A 16763-nucleotide genomic window follows, 5' to 3' on the forward strand; every position below is an offset into this window, starting at 1 on the left:
GAAATTGAAGAAGTTGATATGTCTTAGGCCTTCAACCTTCAAGCTTCAAGCTTCAGATCCTAGGTTGGCACAAGATTCAATTTCCGACCAGTCAGCGGAGGCAAACACTCGAGCAAAGAGCAGTAGCACTGCGACACCATGCCTTCCGGGAAGATAACAAATGGCGTAAGGACGAAGGCAGCCTGATGGTGACTGACAGAGACTGTGTCCGTCAATATTTCAATCGTCGCTGTCCAATTCCACCTGCAAAGTCACTTAAGGTTAGTCCGCGTGTCAGCACGAGGCCTGGAGGGCACTTACTATTTCCGCTGTCTTCCGTGTTGACCTGGCTGCAGCAGCTCGAGTAGAAGTGCGCCCTGAAGGCGCGAAGCTCAGTGTTGCCTGCTTGGCTGTGGAGGCTTTGGTGGCCGTCTTCTTCGCCCGTGCCTTCTTGGTCGTTTGGCTAAATAGGCTGTAAGAAACGTGCACCGGCGTGATCGCAGTACTCACGTAAGTACAGCGGTTCTGTTTGTCCGCTTCGGTTTGGGCGCCTCTTCCTCGATGTCGTCCATATCTTCGTCATCGTCAGATTCAACCTAGAATCAGGGTGGAGGTAGGATGAGTGACTTCCACATAAATATGAAAGCTAAACACACAGCTTTCTTCTTCCCCCTGCCTTTGGCAGGCACCTTCTTCACAGGAGCGGCGGCCTTTTTCCGCGTCGTAGCCTTTTTCTTCGGTGCTTCATCCGACTCGTCAAAATCGGATGGCACGGCGTCGAATTCCATCATCATGGAATCCATTGACTCCGCATCGGATGCGTCATTCGTCGCCTTACCCTTGCCCTGACGAGGGTTTAAGTACGGAAATGGACTACCGTCGTGTGGAGACACACCTTAGACTTCGATGCCTTTCCATTATTCCTCTTGTCCAGATAATCCTGTTCTTGTTGCTCTCTGACTTTACCAACCTGGATAGTGTCAGATCAAGAGAGCTCAGAGAATTTTTCAGAAATCGCGCGCACAATCTCATCCAATTCCTCTTCCTCGAGATCTTCAGTCTTACCAGTAGCCTGCACACCCTTCATTAACGTCTTCAAAGCAGTGCTCACATGACTGAAGACGTAGAGTTTCCGTGAGCAGCGCAGCTGGAGTATGAAGTTGAGACGCGTACCCTTGAATGGCATGGATGTCGTCCTTGTCGACAAACATCTCAATAGCATCCGACATACCCGCCTCGCCGAGTAGCTGCAGCTCCTGCGCAGCGAGATACTCCCGCACGAGCGTTTGAACGCGCACCTTCGAGAGCTTCTCCGAAATGGACAGGTCTGGGTCGTCGATGCTGAGCTCGGGCTGGTCGGCAGTGACCTTTGCGCCACGGCTTGCGGTCTTCTTGGCACGGTGGAACACTAATACGTCTCGCGGGTTCGCGATTCGCCCTTGGAACTCCTGCCCGAAGCGCACCGGGTTCGACATCTCGCTGACGCCGGTTGTGTCGACCTGTCGGGGCAGTACGAGACTGATTAATAGAGCGGGATGCCGACATGTCACTCCGTACTTTTAAGCGGACCAGCGGCAGCATACGAGGGAGCTCGGGTTCACCCTCTGCGACGGCCTTAGCATTTCGCTCGTCCCACAGTGCATCGGCTTGGTCAATCAGCTCATTCACCTAAAAAACCGGTCGTTGAAGTGGACCTAAGAAATGGTTCGTCTGCGTACCTTGGCCTTCAAATACTTAGCTATGGCCATTCGATCGTTGAGGTCTAGTTGCTCGTCCTCGGCTACCTCGCTGAGGATTATCTCGTCAAGGACGAAGGGCCTTACGGTCCGCAGAGGGATGGGTATGAGCTGGAAATCCTTGCCTTGGATCTTCAACAACGCGACATGCCTAAGCACAAGAGCCTTGATTACACGGCGCACGATGGGGTAAACAAGGGACTGACTTTTCCAACGCTTCGCCATCTGCGAGAGATGTGGCCACGGAGGATCCGGGCTGCGTGATGTGGTAGTCCTTTCCAGCAACAGGCTCGGGGACGATCCGGCAATCATGCTCGTGCCCCCACACCACCAAATCAACACTGTCGTCGAACATGCCTTCCGGTACCGACTGCTGTGGGCCATGTGCGACACTGGTACAACGTCAGAACCATGGAGGTGCGCTGGAAAAAAAGCGGGACCTACCGGTTCTGGTGGAGCAACAGGATGTTGAACCAGTCGTCCTTGTCGCGCGGCATGTACATCCGCACGCGGTTGCTCCGCAGCTCGAAGTGCATACGCTGATCCTTGATGTTTCCGATACCGTAGAGGCCCAGGCGAGTGTTGCCCTTGCGTAAGAGCAACGGGCGCACGGCGATCCCGGTGCTCTGTGCTTCCGCGTCTTCCAGTGGGAGGTCGATCTTGCCCATGTAGTTCACCAAACCGCTCACAGAGAGCATGTCAAGCGCACACAGAGCACCTTCCTGCTCAGATTGTCACAAGTCCGTTCGGATCTATGATCGATGAAATGAACTGACGGGTCCTGCACCCTGTGGGTCATCATGGTTGCCGTGTATGGAGAAAACGGGTATGCCGACGTTGAAGTTGGGATCCTCGTAGTTAACCGCCGGAAATCTGGTGATACAACTGAGTGAGATGGCTTTTTCAACAAGTAGGAAAATTCGCACGAGTAGCCGCTCGCTCTGCCTTCATTGGGGTCACTCAAGAGCTCAATTTGTACAGGTCTGTCGCCCATCGTGTACTCGCGCAGAAGAGCCATAACCTGGTACAGACAGTCTCTTGAGGGCCTATTTTCATGAAAGAGATCTCCAGCAAGTAGGATAAAGTCGACCTGTTGAATGGTATGTTGAGTAAGACAAGTGAACATGATGTTATGACGTCGAGCGGATACCGTGCCATGGAAAGAAAGCACAAAGGTGCTCTTCATCAACAAGTGTCATACAGAGCCAACAACGAGGAGGTAAAGTGACGCAAACGTCATCCACGGCAGAACGTTTGCGTCGCATCATCCTCCTGTTATATTATCTCAAGACTATAGGGAAGCAAGTTGATCGCCACAGTCGCGGAAGCAAACACTCACATCGTGTTTCACCGCTAGTTGCAAGATTTCACGAAAGGTGTTGATCGAATCTTGACCTCTTATAGGGTCTCTCTCTAAGTATCCTATGTGGTTGTCTGTCGCGAGCAGTATGCGGAACGTATGCTCCGGAACTATTAACAAAGAATGAGGGTCAGATACTTCCTATTGAACGCCTGAAAGCTACTGACATTCATCACGAATGGTAGGTGGAAGTTCGCCAGAACCTGAGTCATTTTCTGGGTCGCTCATGATGTGGTTTGCGGAAATAGATCAGAAACTTATGTCACGGTAGACCACTTGGTCGTTCAGACGCGTCGCGTCACGCGTATTGTGAGGATTACGTAAGGCACACGCTCATAATGCAGAATGGCCCGCGGCAACGACCCCTTAGCTGCGGCTTCATCAAAAGTTCTCCTATTTTCCTCTACCTCTGAGCTTGAGTCTGGGCATTCCTTTGGTCAGAAACGTTGCTGTAAGGGCGGGGTTTTTTATCTCACATTTGGAACGATTCATCTGCGCTGTGGACTCGAAACGGTCGTCATGTCGCATTCACCCCATGCTCACCACCAGCATGCGCAGTCTCGGGCGCTCGTGGTGAGGAAATAATCGCTGTATTTTTCAGATACACAGGATGACATTATATTTTAGGCCGGAACAGTCCTGTTCTATCTCGTGGCAGCCTTAGCAGTACGTCATTCGTCTTTGCATCCCATTTCGTTGCATTTCGTTGAGACTTATCAGTCTTCTTGTTGCAGATGATCATGGCGTACGTCTCGCACTCGACAAGTTTCTCATGTAATTGACTGAATCTCCAGCAACAAGTGGGTGCTGAATACCACGGACATCCCTCTGTTCTTCTTGTTCACCCAGCTCGTCATCGCTGTCGTCCTATTTCTCGCCGCTCATCTTGTGGGATTACTGCAGTTGCCGTTGGACTTTGATATCCAGGTTTGCAAAGGGCTGGTACCAACGGTCGGATTAAATGTGGTCGGGCTTAGGTGAGTCCAGAATAGAGATTACCGGCGATTCTTAACGTCGCTGCAGCTTCAGCAACTATACCCTGAAGTACGTAGACGCGTCCTTCTACCAAGTCGCGCGAGGCATGGTTCTTCCGTTCACAGTCTGCACGTCCTACTTTCTGCTGCATGCCCGCCCATCCCTGCGTGTGCTGCTCGCATGCTCCATAGTTACGTTCGGCTTCTTCATCGGCGTCTTCCTAGATGGCACGCACGTATCTCTCGTTGGCGTTACGTTCGGTGTCATAAGTTCCATAATTACTGCCCTTCACTCGGTCGTTATCAAGAAGAGCCTGGAAGTTGTCAAGGGCAGCGCGCTGCACCTCTCATGGTACACAAACCTGTTTAGCGCGTGTGCGCTGGCGCCCATTCTCGTCCTCGCTGGGGAGTTGCCAGGCATCACGCAGCTGCTGTTCGGCCCCAATCTATCTCTGCCGGGCGAGATGTCGACCTTGTCGACGTTCGCAATCGGCTCCGCTATCACTGTGAGCATACCTTCCTGTCTCTGGGAACTCATCTGAATTTTGCATGCTGGTGTTAGGGCGCATTCGGCTTTTTGATGAGCATCGCGAGCTTGTTGTCTATCAAAGTGACCTCGCCCATCACCCACATGGTCTCGTCTGCAGTGCGCGGTGTCGCAGCATCGGCATTGGGGGTGTGGCTATTCCATGATATTGTGACGAGGTAGGCTTCCATCTCTCCGACAACTCCTCGGCACTGACTTCAAGTGTGCACAGTGGACGGGCAGCGTCGATAGCAACCATTCTCTTCGGGTCAATATACTACACCTGGATAAAACACGTCGAGTCGCTCCCACCATCTGGTGCGAAGAGTGCTAACGGTGGTGCTTATGAGCAGGTGCCTTTGGAGGACGTTGAGGAGGGAAAACAGAACAAGCCGGAGTGACCGGCGCGTGTAGATGAATGGAAGACATTTGTCAAGTAGCGTATAGAGTGGCTTGTCGACACGGATAATATGGCGTCATTGCTGTGGATTGCTACATGTGGTTCGTGAGGCTGCTCTGCCTCAGTAACTGGCTTTGAGGAACGCCTTTCAAATCGGTTTGGCATATGTACTTAAGGGCAAATTGGTCATTGCAAGGATTTTGCCCGCCGAAGGCGGGCCGGAAAAGCCAAGGACTTATTAATTATGAGCGTGTCTACGGCTGGGCGCTAAACCACGTGATGTCGGCGCGTCCACCTCGGTCACGTTGCTTCGCGTTCAAGGTTGACTTCGTACTTCAACCATCATCTAGTCATAACTGCCGTCCCAGACTCCGTGCTTTCTGAAGATAACAACAAGATAACAAGCACATAAAATGGAGGAAATGTGAGTAAATGATACGTCTATGACAAGTAGAAATCTTGCTTCTTTCTGTCTTTGTTCCGTCGCGTGTGTGGCGGGGTGTTGACTAGTACGTGTCAAACGCGCCAAAACACTGCCCTGTGGTTGGGGGACACTCAGAGTTCATATCATAGTACTGGTAAACTTCGTGCTGACAGAGGGCTTCTAGTCGCCGCAGAATTGCCAGTGATCCCAGTCTATATCCAGAGATAGCAGTGTTAGAGACGACGAAGCCCCCTACGAAGCCTCACCGTCCTCCACCCGCAAATCTGGGGCTCAATAGTCGAATTATCGTTCTGTCAGACTCTGAAGACGAAGTTGAAGCAGTGTACGTATTTACACCCTTTTCACGTAATCTCCCTTCAACCTTGCATGGCATGTAGCGCCCAACCGCTGCGGTCCCAGCCCTCGAATGGTCAACGTGTTCCAAGTACAAGTAAACACACCACGCCCACCATCACTCAACAAGTCGACACTCTCAAAGCGCAGAATGTCGGAGACACATACCCCTCTGCAGGGTCTCTTCTAGGCTCTGGTGGCGAGAAGATCGACATTCCTACGTTCAACGACTACGAAGGGCAGCGATTCAGCAGCGAGGAGTCGCAGAAGGCGCTACGCGATCTCGTTCAGGGCACGTATGCACACAATGATCTTGATGTGTCACAAGAGGACGCGGCGGTAGAAGGCTTGCGGTCGGAACTGTTGCCTCACCAAGTAGTGGGTCGAAAGTGGATGGCAGATCGCGAGTCCGGCAAAAAAACTGGCGGTATTTTGGCCGACGATATGGGGTTTGTGTTTTCTTTCTCAAACATGTTTGTGCAATTGTTGACTAATTACCCTTGCTAGTCTTGGTAAAACGATTCAAGCCATCACGCGAATTGTGGAGGGTCGGGCTACGAAGAAGGATAAGAAGGAAGGCTGGTCCGCAAGTACTCTGTAGGGCCCTGACCTTCCATTCATTGAGATGATCTCATTTCACTTTTCGAAGTGTTGTTTGTCCCGTGGCTGTGGTCTCTCAATGGGCCCAGGAAGTCGAGAAGTTTGCTATCGGACTGAAGGTCATCGAACATCACGGTCCGAATCGCACGCAAAGTAATGCCTCGCAATTACTCTGAATATGGCACGCAGCTGATACCTCCCTCCCTCACGCAGATCCGGCTGATCTCGAGCGCGCTCACGTGGTGATCACATCGTATCCCACCGTGGCTTCGGAATACGCGGCTCACGGCGGTGATGCCAAGGACGAGGGCGATTCGACCAAGTCGAAGAAGAAGAAGAGGCAGGATAACAATTCTGACAACTCGGACGACTCCGTTGGAAAGACGTTGAAGAAGACGAGACAGAAGGCGTCAAGGAAGAAGCAGAAGGCTGCTCTATTCGGTGTCAATTGGTTTCGCATCATTCTTGGTATTCCGCTGCATTCTCGTTCGGTAATCGTCAAAGTATGTTAATCTACGTCTATCAATCGTTTTCAGACGAGGCGCATAATATCAAGAATCGAAAGACGAAGGCTGCTGAGGCGTGTTACGCTCTTGAAGGCAGATATCGGTGGTGTCTCACCGGAACTCCTTTGTGCGTCAGACCCTTCGTCAAGGTCTCTCATACTCATTGGTGTGCATTCCAGGCAAAATGGTGTTGAGGAGCTGTATTCTCTTATCAAGTTCCTGCGTATACGCCCTCTCAACGATTGGGCCGAATTTAACGAGCACATTGCGCAGCCCATTAAGGGAGGCAGAGCCACCGCGGCAATGAAGCGTCTCCAGGTACGCCGTTATATTATTTGAATTACGTATAGTTGGTTAATCAAATTGATCCAGGTCGTGCTCCGCTCTATTATGCTCCGGCGGACGAAGGATACTCTCGTCAATGGCAAACCGCTTCTGCAGCTGCCCGCGCGCTACGTCGAAACCATCGACTGCGAATTCGACGAGGACGAGCGGGCGTTCTACAACTCCGTCAATGAGCGCGTGCAAGCCAGCCTGGCAGAAATGCAAAGAAGCGGTGTCACGAAGAACTACACAAGCATGCTTGTCCTGCTGCTCCGTATGAGGCAGGGTCAGTAAATTGCGTTACGGACGTTAGCTGTTAGCTGTAGCGCTGATTGTTGCTGTAGCTTGCAATCATCCGTCCTTGGTGTCGGAGGACTACAAGAAGGACCAGGAGGCGGTTGAGCCTCAAGCTTCAAAGACTGCTGATGATGAGGACGAAGCTGATGACCTCGTAGACCGCCTTGCCGGAATGGGGCTTTCCGCGACCAATCGTTGCCAGCTGTGTCAGAAAGAGTAGGCTTTTCCCATCTCGGCGACATCCTTCATCTTTTCGGTGCTAAAATGCTGTATTCTAGACTAGTCCCCTCGGACAAGGGCAAAACGTGCGCGGACTGTGCTTTGTTGGTTGTCGAGACTCAGAGCAAGAGCGCGGATTCCGACCTTCCGCCCGATTCGGCCAAAACTCGCAAGATCATGGAGATCTTGAGGGAGATTGATGATCGTTCGAAAGGTGTTGAGAAGACCATTATCTTTTCGCAGTTTACGTCCATGCTTGATCTCATTGAGCCGTTTCTCCGCGCCGAGAAAATTCGTTTCGTCCGATGTACGTCCTTTCTCATATCGTCTGCCGGAGTGTGATAGTCACCTAGTTCTACTTCCTAGACGATGGCAAAATGAGTAAGGTTCACAGAGACGAATCGTTGAAGAAAATCAATGAGAGTAGCGAGACTCGGGTCATTTTGATTTCCTTCAAGGCTGGAAGCACAGGTTCGATGACTTACTATCAGTATTGATGAGTCGCTGATGACTTCCACTCCCTCTGCAGGTCTGAACCTTACATGCTGCAACAACGTCATCCTTGTAGATTTATGGTGGAACCCTGCTCTCGAGGTGAATTATCTGAGAATTCGTCTTGTGGAACCTTTTTCATGTCTTTGCCGCAGGATCAAGCCTTCGACCGCGCCCATCGTCTGGGCCAGACGCGAAAAGTAAACATCAAGAAGCTTTGTGTCCCAGACACCGTGGAGCAGCGCATCCTAGAAGTACAGTCCCATTACTCGTTGTGTGTTATAACTGACTTGTATATTGCCTGAAAACATAGCTGCAAGAAAAGAAAAGAGCACTCGCTCACGCTGCCTTGTCTGGAGACAAACTGAAGAATATGCGGCTTGGCGTGGATGACCTGGTTGCGCTCTTCCGGCCGGGGGTGGGTGATGACGACGACTAGTTTTAGGGGGCCCTCTCTGGATCCGCACTGCACCGATCTACCGTGTTATGACTGATGTTCCCTTCCTATGTTGTTTAGATGTGGAGGTGGTTGTTACTCGCGTTCCAAGTTGCTGTCTCATTGCTATCAGTATGTGCCGTCGCAGTCTACTAGATAAATATTGGCGGACCTGGATGCATGCAATCTCAGTGTTCCCTATTGCCTCGCGACTATTTCAGAGTGAATCGAGTTCGCACTGATAGACGCCAAATATCATGTCCTGTCCCGACTTTCGTCTCTCCTTGTACTAGCATCACCGCTGTTCGTGTCCATGTTCATTCTCCCGTACGTGTGGCAACGAAGAGCTCATGTCAGGCTTTGAAGATTAGCAGATGCTCGTCGATCTGTGCCTTAATGTCGTTCCCGACCGTCCACTGAAGTATCCTAACGATGTGCATGCTGGCAGCAACTTAAAAGAAGACATGAAGTTGGTTTTCAAGAACGCATCGCTCGATCCCGGGATGCTTTGCCAGGACCCGTGCGGGGTCACCGGTCACCGCTTTCAACGTTGGATTGGTTGTTGTGTTGAAAGATACGCCATTCTATCCACGCGATCCTTCAAGGCTTTGTATGGCGAACCTGTGATGCAAAACACGATGGCAACACCTTCCCGAATTTGTGCTCGCCACTGCGGCTGTCCGATCATATTTTCACGGTGGTTTTTATGATCCAATTCTCGAATACGAGGGTGAGGACTGTGCCAAAATGGAGGGCTCGATGGAGCTGCCAATCTGTGAAATTTTTTTACTGCCCACGCTCTCAAGATAGTGGAGGCAACTCCGTCTCAAGGTACAGCGTTATTTAAGAAGACAGAGCTCGACCCAACCGTCTTCACGTAGTAGGGGAATTTTGCCTAGCATGTCGTAGAGGCATACGGGAGCGTGCGAGACCTGCAAGCCAGCCATGCAAAAGTGTTTGATCGGTCTATGGAGAAAACAAAAATTCAGATTGTGGTAACAGGCGCACACGCATGATGCCCGGACAAATTTTGTTGAGTACACTCTGCTCGAAATATCTTGGTCGCTCTGAACTATTGCATTGCATCAAAGTCTCCTCGAGCAGTATCGCCAAGCAGTTATCATGCTTCGAGCAGTGACATGTGACATCTGTTACTTACAGTCGATATATGAGCTTGACATGTGCATGAACAATAATAACACCCCGAACATACATACCGTGAACGCCTCCGCTAGATACAAGGTGTGGGCAATGTACAGCCTCATCAAGCAATCGGTACAACGCGGATGAGAAGACGAGTAGGACACTCATCGCGAACTCGTTCAGAGCTACATCATAGGCGACGAATAGTAAGAAACTACGAAAACAGACAGGAAAAACAACGGAACTGCAGGCGACAAGAGTTTAGGGTTCACACAACACGACGAACAGTGGCTGAGAGGCAATTGTCGAGATAGCAACTTTTCACGCGCTCCGATAGACGCTCAGGACCTAGCGAGAGTGTAGTTGACCGGACGGACGACACCTGGGTCGATAGACAGCGATGTGTCTGGAGCTGAGTGAAGACGGGTGTAGAAGCACCCGAATCCATGATGTGGGGATCTAAACAGGATAGAAACACACGCTTATCCTGTACCGTTCCACGGGTCAAGAATAAACTGGTTATGACCTGCCCTCAAACCAGAGTGATAGCTCAGGTATCCAGGAGGGGACTGCCGATAGTAGGGGCGATTGGATGAGGGAGACGATGCTGGATCCATGTAAGCCGTGGGTGACCCTGTACTATGCAGGAGGGAACTAGAAGGCTGAGCAGCAAGCACATATGACTTAGAGGGATCGTAATATGGCCTTTGATTCGGTATGGATGATTGTAAGCGAGCCATAGAGGAAGCCCTGCGATGCCCACCGATCGGAGATGTCGGGTGGATGGGTGGCGCAAGAAAATGAGTGGCCTCTCGGTTCTGGTTGCTTTGGACGGTGTAAGGAGCTGCAAGACTTGGCACAGGGGTTGTGTAGTAGAGTGAGTTCGAACGATGTGACGAGGACAGATTCGTCCCGGCAGCACCCGGATACCTGGACGAGGAGCTATCGAACGATGGCGACCATATGGACTGTGTTGACGATCCCAAAGCACCAGATCCGAAGAGCATAGGCGGCGGCAGCCCACCACCATTTTGAGGTGGAGGAAGTTCTCCATGATTCGGCTTGCGTGCAAGTCCTTTGAGGAGATCTTCAGCTGTTACGGACAGCAATTTGGAAATCTCCGGCGTAGTCTCAATTCCTATGTGACGAGATAGGGGAGACAGCGGTTGTGCCCTGGGAGGGCTCAACCTAGTAACGGGACTCGAATGCTTAGAGCGATGGGGCGTAGTGGAAACGGTAGACACAGGAGCGACAAGACGTGGCGGCGAATTCATGCTGAACGAACTAAGATCGTTAAATTTATCTGTCGGTGTGGAAATCAGAGGGACTTACTTCCTATCCATTAGAATCACGTCGTCTGAACCATCGTCGGAGTAGCTCAAGGTTTCGCCCGAGTGAGCCAGCGCCTCTCGCATGGCGTCGCTTACTGGATCGTCAGTCGTTCGTGACAGTTCTGTCAGGTTGTCATCGTCAAGGTCGTGGTATTCAGGCTTATCCTGTGACGTCGCCGAGAATACAGGTAGCTCTCCCAATTGCTGTGATTGATCCATGTTTGACTGCGTAACCGTAGGGTGTACCTCATCTGGATTTTGCAACACGAATTGATTATTAGACAAAATCAAGGGTGAATTCTGGTAGTTGGAGAAGGCGTAACCCTCAATAACGGCGAAGCATAGACATAGTGTAGCTCACCTCGTCGCTGACCAGCGAGCGAGCGTCGGCAAGCAAATCCCAGATCCGCATCAACTGCTCCACATTTGGGTGGACCTGCTCCGGCACGGGTACTACCTTTCCTTCGTCTGCCGTCAAGGAATCTGCCCCTGCCGCACCTACTGATTTCACTTCGCCGAACATGAAGTTCTTCAATGGCAGAAAGCCGAGCATCTCGCGATCCTCCTCCAGCGGACTGTTGAGCACGGGCAACTTGTCGAGAGGAAACGCTCGCAGAAGGGTGCTCGAAAATTCCGCATACGCCTGCCAAAAAGCTTGTGGATCAATAGACAGCATAGAGTGCTTCTCTCTCTTCTCAGCGTTCTTGCCGTAGATCGTGCTCTCGATGTGTTTTGAATGTCGCTCTTCCTGTGGCTGTGATGCAGGGAGGCTAACGTACTTGACATTCCCACGAACCCATTTTCCTGCCAAACGCAAGGCAGGAAGCGTCCTGCGAAACGGTGCCGTGATGCGTTGAGCGAGGTCATGCTCTCCGTCATCCTCCGCAGGAGCTTCGGCGAGTTGTGCGATCCCTACTTCCAAGAGAGCGAGATGCAGATCCAAGAGGTGGGTCGCGATCCGAGATTCTATTAGCACGGCACCGGTAGCGCGGGCCCCATGGCTTGTCCCCAACGTAGAACGTGTCATGCGATGTCTCCATAATGCGCCTTGGGCAAGAACCAGGGTTTTCGAGATCATATCGTCGGGAAGAAAACGTTCCGATACCAGGGACTTGAACTCGCTAATGATTTCTCGATTCAAATCCGGCAACATCGGATTTGCCCTGGCAAAATACATGAAGAGCAGTTAGTGGATGTAAGGCAGGGTACGCACTCGTCCGAGGTATGCTGCCATAACGCATGCATAGCGATCAGTTTCCCCTTGAAGGCATTGATTCTCTCACGAGGCGTCAACCCATTCTTCGCCTCGCCACCTGCCTCCTCTTGTTGGACCTGCCTTGACTTCCACTGCTCCAAAGCCTTGCTCAGAACCACGGCCATATTCTCCGAAGCCGTGTCATACGGTCGGCGCACACATAGAGAGCGGTAGTAGTGCACGAGCGAGTTGAATGTATCCTTCTGATACGAGGCCAGGATCGCCAGCTGATGCGATGGATTGCCATCGTAAGGCAGTAGCAATCGAGCCTGTTCGTAACATTCCTGCGCTCTCTTGTAGTCCCGCATACGCGCCATCGTGGGCGGCATCACGGCTGCGGCTCCTCCTCTCCTGTTCCGTCCGCCCCTACCAAGTTGAACAACAGGAGGGCCATCCTCGTGACCAGCTCGAGGGCGGCCACCAGCTTCGTTGTACTGTTCCTTGTACCGCGCGATGTCGCCCAAACAGACCAGTGCCTTGCTGAGCATTGCTATCCTACTCTCCAGTTGATCAGGTGTTGCGGATGCCAATGCCGGAGATACTGAGTCTGCCTCGAGCGGGAAGTCCCGCCTCGACGAGGCGCCCTCCGTCGCGGGAGGTACCACTTCATCCTCTGGCATGACGATACCAAGCGTAACGAGAGCGCGTTGGGCGTCGCTGAGCGCGAATGACTTGTAAATGCGAACGACTAGCTGCGTCCAGAACTTCTCTTCATCTGTCAGGAATTGTCGGAAGCGTTGGAGAAGCTTGCGATACTCGACACCGTGTTGTCGATGCTGCTGCTGGTGGTTTTGACGAGTGGATCCGTGCATTGCACTGTCAAGAGACGAAATGCGCCGCTTGTAGATCGTGATGAACGTGTAGGACGTCTGCATCCACAGATGTGTCTCGGCATCTCTGGATTCTGCAGCGAAGGGATGGACGAAGAGCAAGCGCAGGTATTGCCAACGTAGACTTCCGAGCAGTTGAGTGCACAAGGGATACGGCAAGAGAGTGAAGGAATCTTACTTCTTTCTCTGATATCCAACATCTTTATCCCAAGGGTCGCGGATTTTCAACGACTCCTTCAGACCTTGATGGAGGCCTTTGGCCTCCCTATCAAAGCTTCAGCTAACTTATGGACCTCAGATGGATCAACGCTCACCGTGCTAAGTGTGCGGCCTCTTCAGACATTGTGTGAACATGCGCTCGTGCAATTCGCTACAACTCCGAGATCATTTCGTGTAAGATAGATTAGACATCGTCTATTGGCAATGGCGGTGTGAAGAGTGAGGTGGAGTGTGCCACAGTGATTAGTGTGCACGGTTTTGTGCAGCTAAGTCACGGTCAGTAAGGACTTACGTAAATACATACCGGACTTATTATTTCAGACCACCTCCAGTAGATCTACTTACTAGCGAGACAGCGTCGACAAGAGTAAATGTGGGCTTACATGCCAATGACACCAAGCTCATTCCTCCTTGATAGAGAAACATGCAATATTCACAATTTGCTTGTGTATATTGGGCAGTTCAGCAAAACTCGTACTACTACTAGTATACCATACGTGCAAGATCTGCAATGGCGGACGTCCGAGTCACCCTTGACTCTCTTCACTCCCGTACGCATTGCTTTTGTGTTTCGGTGTGAACGTCCAGGATTCGGGAGCTGGACCAAGGAACATCTCAGAAATCTTGACCCAATCACGGCTGTTGTCACTAGCTAGTAAAGTTTCTGGAGCAAAAACGGTGAGTGGTTAAAACGAACAAGTTTATAAGAAATTACCTAACTCATCCCGTCCATGGAAAGCCGGAGCACGATCATTGATGTGACCTGGAAGATGCTCCAGCAGTCCAATAGGTATATATCGGTACTGGAAAGATAAGGCTTCGCATAGGTACCGACGTGTGGTGTTCACCCCAGCGGTGTCCGAACCAAAATGACTACAATGTCTCGTTAGTCCTTCTAGCTTTCATGGTAATATATAACTTACTTCAAGCCGTATTCTGCATACTAAGAGAAGTTGACGTCACCGAGCAAGAAGGAAGTAATGGCGATATTACACCTACCTTTCGGATCAGCTCCAAGCGTTCTCGAGAGCTAATGTCCCATTCTCTATGCTCCTTCACCTCCGTGAATATCCACGGCTTGATGAGAGCGCCCCGGCCTATCATGATACCATCGACGCCGCTGTTGTTCATCTTCGCCCAGTAGTCTTCGGAGGAGAAGCAGTCCCCGCCACCGAAAATCGGTACAGGTGCCACTATAGGAATGAGGAGTGTTCGCAGCTTGTCAATCATAAACCGAAATTATACTGACGGCCCTCTTCTGCTTCTCGGGCCCTCACGGCATCCACGCATTGCTTGACGTAGTCCCAGTCGGCGAGCTTCGTATATCTCTGCTGCCGGGTGCGGCCATGAAGCTAATAGAGGCAATCCCACGTCAGGTCCTGTATTTCCTAAGGGATAAATATCGTCACACAGTAATAGCAGCTACATTCCACTCTGGAGCGAGACGTGGCATGAGCTTGTGTGCCGTGTTGCGTCCGTCCTTTACGCCAGTACGAAGCTTCACGGTCACCGGGATGTCACCTAGTGCCTTGTTCATGCCGACAATAATTTTCCCTAATTTTCCTGCCGCGTCCAGCACTGCGAAAACCGACGCGTGGAAGTGAGAGGTGTCATGAGGATCTGGGGGTTGACGCACAAGCGGATCCACTCCCTGTCTTGTAGACGAGATCAATAGGACAACCGCAGTTGATATCGACGAAGTCGAGATTGCCTTCACACTCCTTACCGATAGTCTCCGCCGCGGGGACGAGTAGTGAAGGTTTACTGCCCGCAAGCTGCACTCCGAATATGGATTCCGAGGAGTGGCGCCTGACAAGGGACCATTCTTCCTTGGACCCTTGCAGGAATGACATTGCAAGTCCCACTGCAGAGGAATAATTAATTTCTCTATTGGTGGTTGATAGTTCTGCTCACTTTCTCCGCAGGTGATGTCGGCACCATAATCCACACATAGGCGTCGGAACGGCTGGGGTAAATATAACCACCTGTCCACCAAGTCTGCAGGAGTACGCACCAAGTTTCCAACGGTTGTGAGAGGAGCAAGATCTAAACGGAATATATTTGTATGAACAACACGAAGAGAAGAATCGTTACTCACATGTCTTGCCTGTCCAGTGCAATCTTCTTTTCTCTGCGAAGCGCATCGGTACGTCCGGCGTGTCGACTTGTGCCGCCGTCTCGTGGTCGGCTGTTTCATTTGCTGTAGCAGAGGATGGAGTCTGCTTCGCTGGCTGTGATTCGGGAAGAGGCTCGATAGCTGGTTCCGACGGCTTCAAGTCCTTTTCTCCCTTCTCTTCACCCCGTGATGCTTGCAGCTCTTTCAAGTAGACGTCGGAGATAGGGCGAGGATACTACAAAGTTTGCCTGAGCAGTGTGAGACTGAGTCCAAAAACAATGTATTACCTTCTTTGTACGGATCAGTTTCAGCGTACCAGGATCTATAAAATTCAATTCAATGTCCGTGACCGCTGTGTGAGCTTTCTTCTCTTCGTCAGTGACGAGCTCGAGAGCCGCATTTTTGCCTTTTCGGACGTGACCACTGAGGAAGCGGCATTTGAAGCCATGTTTGCACTCCCCTAACCTCCAAAACACAGGACACTTTGTGGAGAAACCTGTGGATTCATTCTCTCCGTCGATCATCTCCTCGTCAGGCACTAGTTTCACGAATGGCGGAGAACATGTAAGATCTTCTGTGGACGGAAAGTGGATGTCTCTTGGCTTTGCCGCTAAGTAAGCACATACGTCGTGACTGAACCGACATCTAGACCGCAGTCAGACAGACCACCGAACAAAAACGCAATCGTGTCACTCACTCCGAACCGAACTCGCAAGCCTTCCCGTTTGCAACCCTCCAGCAGAGCTCCACCTCGTCCCGCACCTTTTGGAATCGCCTGCCCTTGTTCGCACCGCGCTTGTTTTTCCTCTCCTCCTTCGAGAGCTTTCTCCGCTGTGCGCCGGAGAACTTCTTCCCCTCTTCTCCTTGGTTTTGCTCGGTTCCAGCGGCGTCCTGGCGTCCTTTTACGTGACTTGAACTTCCTTCTGCAGCATCATCATCAGGCACATCACGCGTAACGACGGACACGAAGAATCTGAGCGAGTGCAATGCGCAAGGACATCAATTAATGTATCGAACCCTAGTGGAAATTTACGAACTCTGGTTTGATCGGAGCTGTACCTGGTAACAACGAGCTGGACATTTTCAAACTGCTGCAAAAGATTTTGAGAACGAAGAAAGGTTGTGTGACCTGTATCGTCTGAGCTCCAGCTGAGACTCAGCGTGGTTCGTGACAAGAAAGATTTCAACTCAAATTACCCGATCTCAGATCGATCACCTCAATCTCTGAGTGCAAGTCTTCCG

General features: G+C 51.3%; 5 protein-coding genes across 5 annotated transcripts; 2 read left to right on the forward strand and 3 right to left on the reverse strand.

Annotated features, from left to right (window-relative positions):
* Positions 1 to 219: 219 nt before the first annotated feature.
* Positions 220 to 3303, reverse strand: SCP_0506730 (Double-strand break repair protein; the record flags this gene model as incomplete). The annotated part of the gene is made up of 15 exons (XM_027758730.1): positions 220 to 243; positions 301 to 442; positions 490 to 575; positions 636 to 824; positions 875 to 949; positions 1004 to 1094; positions 1153 to 1478; positions 1537 to 1647; positions 1698 to 1866; positions 1922 to 2107; positions 2160 to 2437; positions 2492 to 2588; positions 2642 to 2805; positions 3055 to 3185; positions 3243 to 3303. The coding sequence occupies 15 exons, from the start codon at positions 3301 to 3303 to the stop codon at positions 220 to 222; spliced, it is 2130 nt and encodes a 709-aa protein (XP_027614531.1).
* Positions 3304 to 3594: 291 nt separating this feature from the next.
* On the forward strand, positions 3595 to 4976 carry SCP_0506740 (hypothetical protein; the record flags this gene model as incomplete). Its single annotated transcript, XM_027758731.1, has 7 exons — positions 3595 to 3648; positions 3703 to 3741; positions 3810 to 3820; positions 3870 to 4052; positions 4099 to 4555; positions 4612 to 4754; positions 4808 to 4976. The coding sequence occupies 7 exons, from the start codon at positions 3595 to 3597 to the stop codon at positions 4974 to 4976; spliced, it is 1056 nt and encodes a 351-aa protein (XP_027614532.1).
* A 412-nt stretch (positions 4977 to 5388) lies between these two features.
* SCP_0506750 (Uncharacterized ATP-dependent helicase) lies at positions 5389 to 8630 on the forward strand (the record flags this gene model as incomplete). The annotated part of the gene is made up of 15 exons (XM_027758732.1): positions 5389 to 5399; positions 5584 to 5742; positions 5798 to 6202; positions 6261 to 6350; positions 6403 to 6506; positions 6567 to 6821; positions 6890 to 6986; positions 7039 to 7177; positions 7232 to 7469; positions 7528 to 7696; positions 7759 to 8006; positions 8066 to 8170; positions 8229 to 8293; positions 8347 to 8445; positions 8505 to 8630. 15 exons carry the CDS (start codon positions 5389 to 5391, stop codon positions 8628 to 8630), a joined length of 2310 nt encoding a protein of 769 aa, XP_027614533.1.
* Positions 8631 to 10252: 1622 nt separating this feature from the next.
* Positions 10253 to 13529, reverse strand: SCP_0506760 (hypothetical protein; the record flags this gene model as incomplete). The annotated part of the gene is made up of 6 exons (XM_027758733.1): positions 10253 to 11054; positions 11103 to 11401; positions 11463 to 12264; positions 12315 to 13310; positions 13365 to 13451; positions 13501 to 13529. The coding sequence occupies 6 exons, from the start codon at positions 13527 to 13529 to the stop codon at positions 10253 to 10255; spliced, it is 3015 nt and encodes a 1004-aa protein (XP_027614534.1).
* Positions 13530 to 13932: 403 nt separating this feature from the next.
* Positions 13933 to 16602, reverse strand: SCP_0506770 (tRNA-dihydrouridine(47) synthase [NAD(P)(+)]; the record flags this gene model as incomplete). The annotated part of the gene is made up of 13 exons (XM_027758734.1): positions 13933 to 14069; positions 14121 to 14278; positions 14329 to 14348; positions 14405 to 14598; positions 14655 to 14757; positions 14817 to 14983; positions 15042 to 15269; positions 15320 to 15371; positions 15420 to 15451; positions 15504 to 15756; positions 15809 to 16166; positions 16219 to 16494; positions 16559 to 16602. The coding sequence occupies 13 exons, from the start codon at positions 16600 to 16602 to the stop codon at positions 13933 to 13935; spliced, it is 2022 nt and encodes a 673-aa protein (XP_027614535.1).
* Between the last annotated feature and the right edge of the window lie 161 nt (positions 16603 to 16763).

Source organism: Sparassis crispa, assembly GCF_003851025.1.
Source record: "Sparassis crispa DNA, contig_000004F, whole genome shotgun sequence".
Lineage (NCBI taxonomy): Eukaryota > Fungi > Basidiomycota > Agaricomycetes > Polyporales > Sparassidaceae > Sparassis > Sparassis crispa.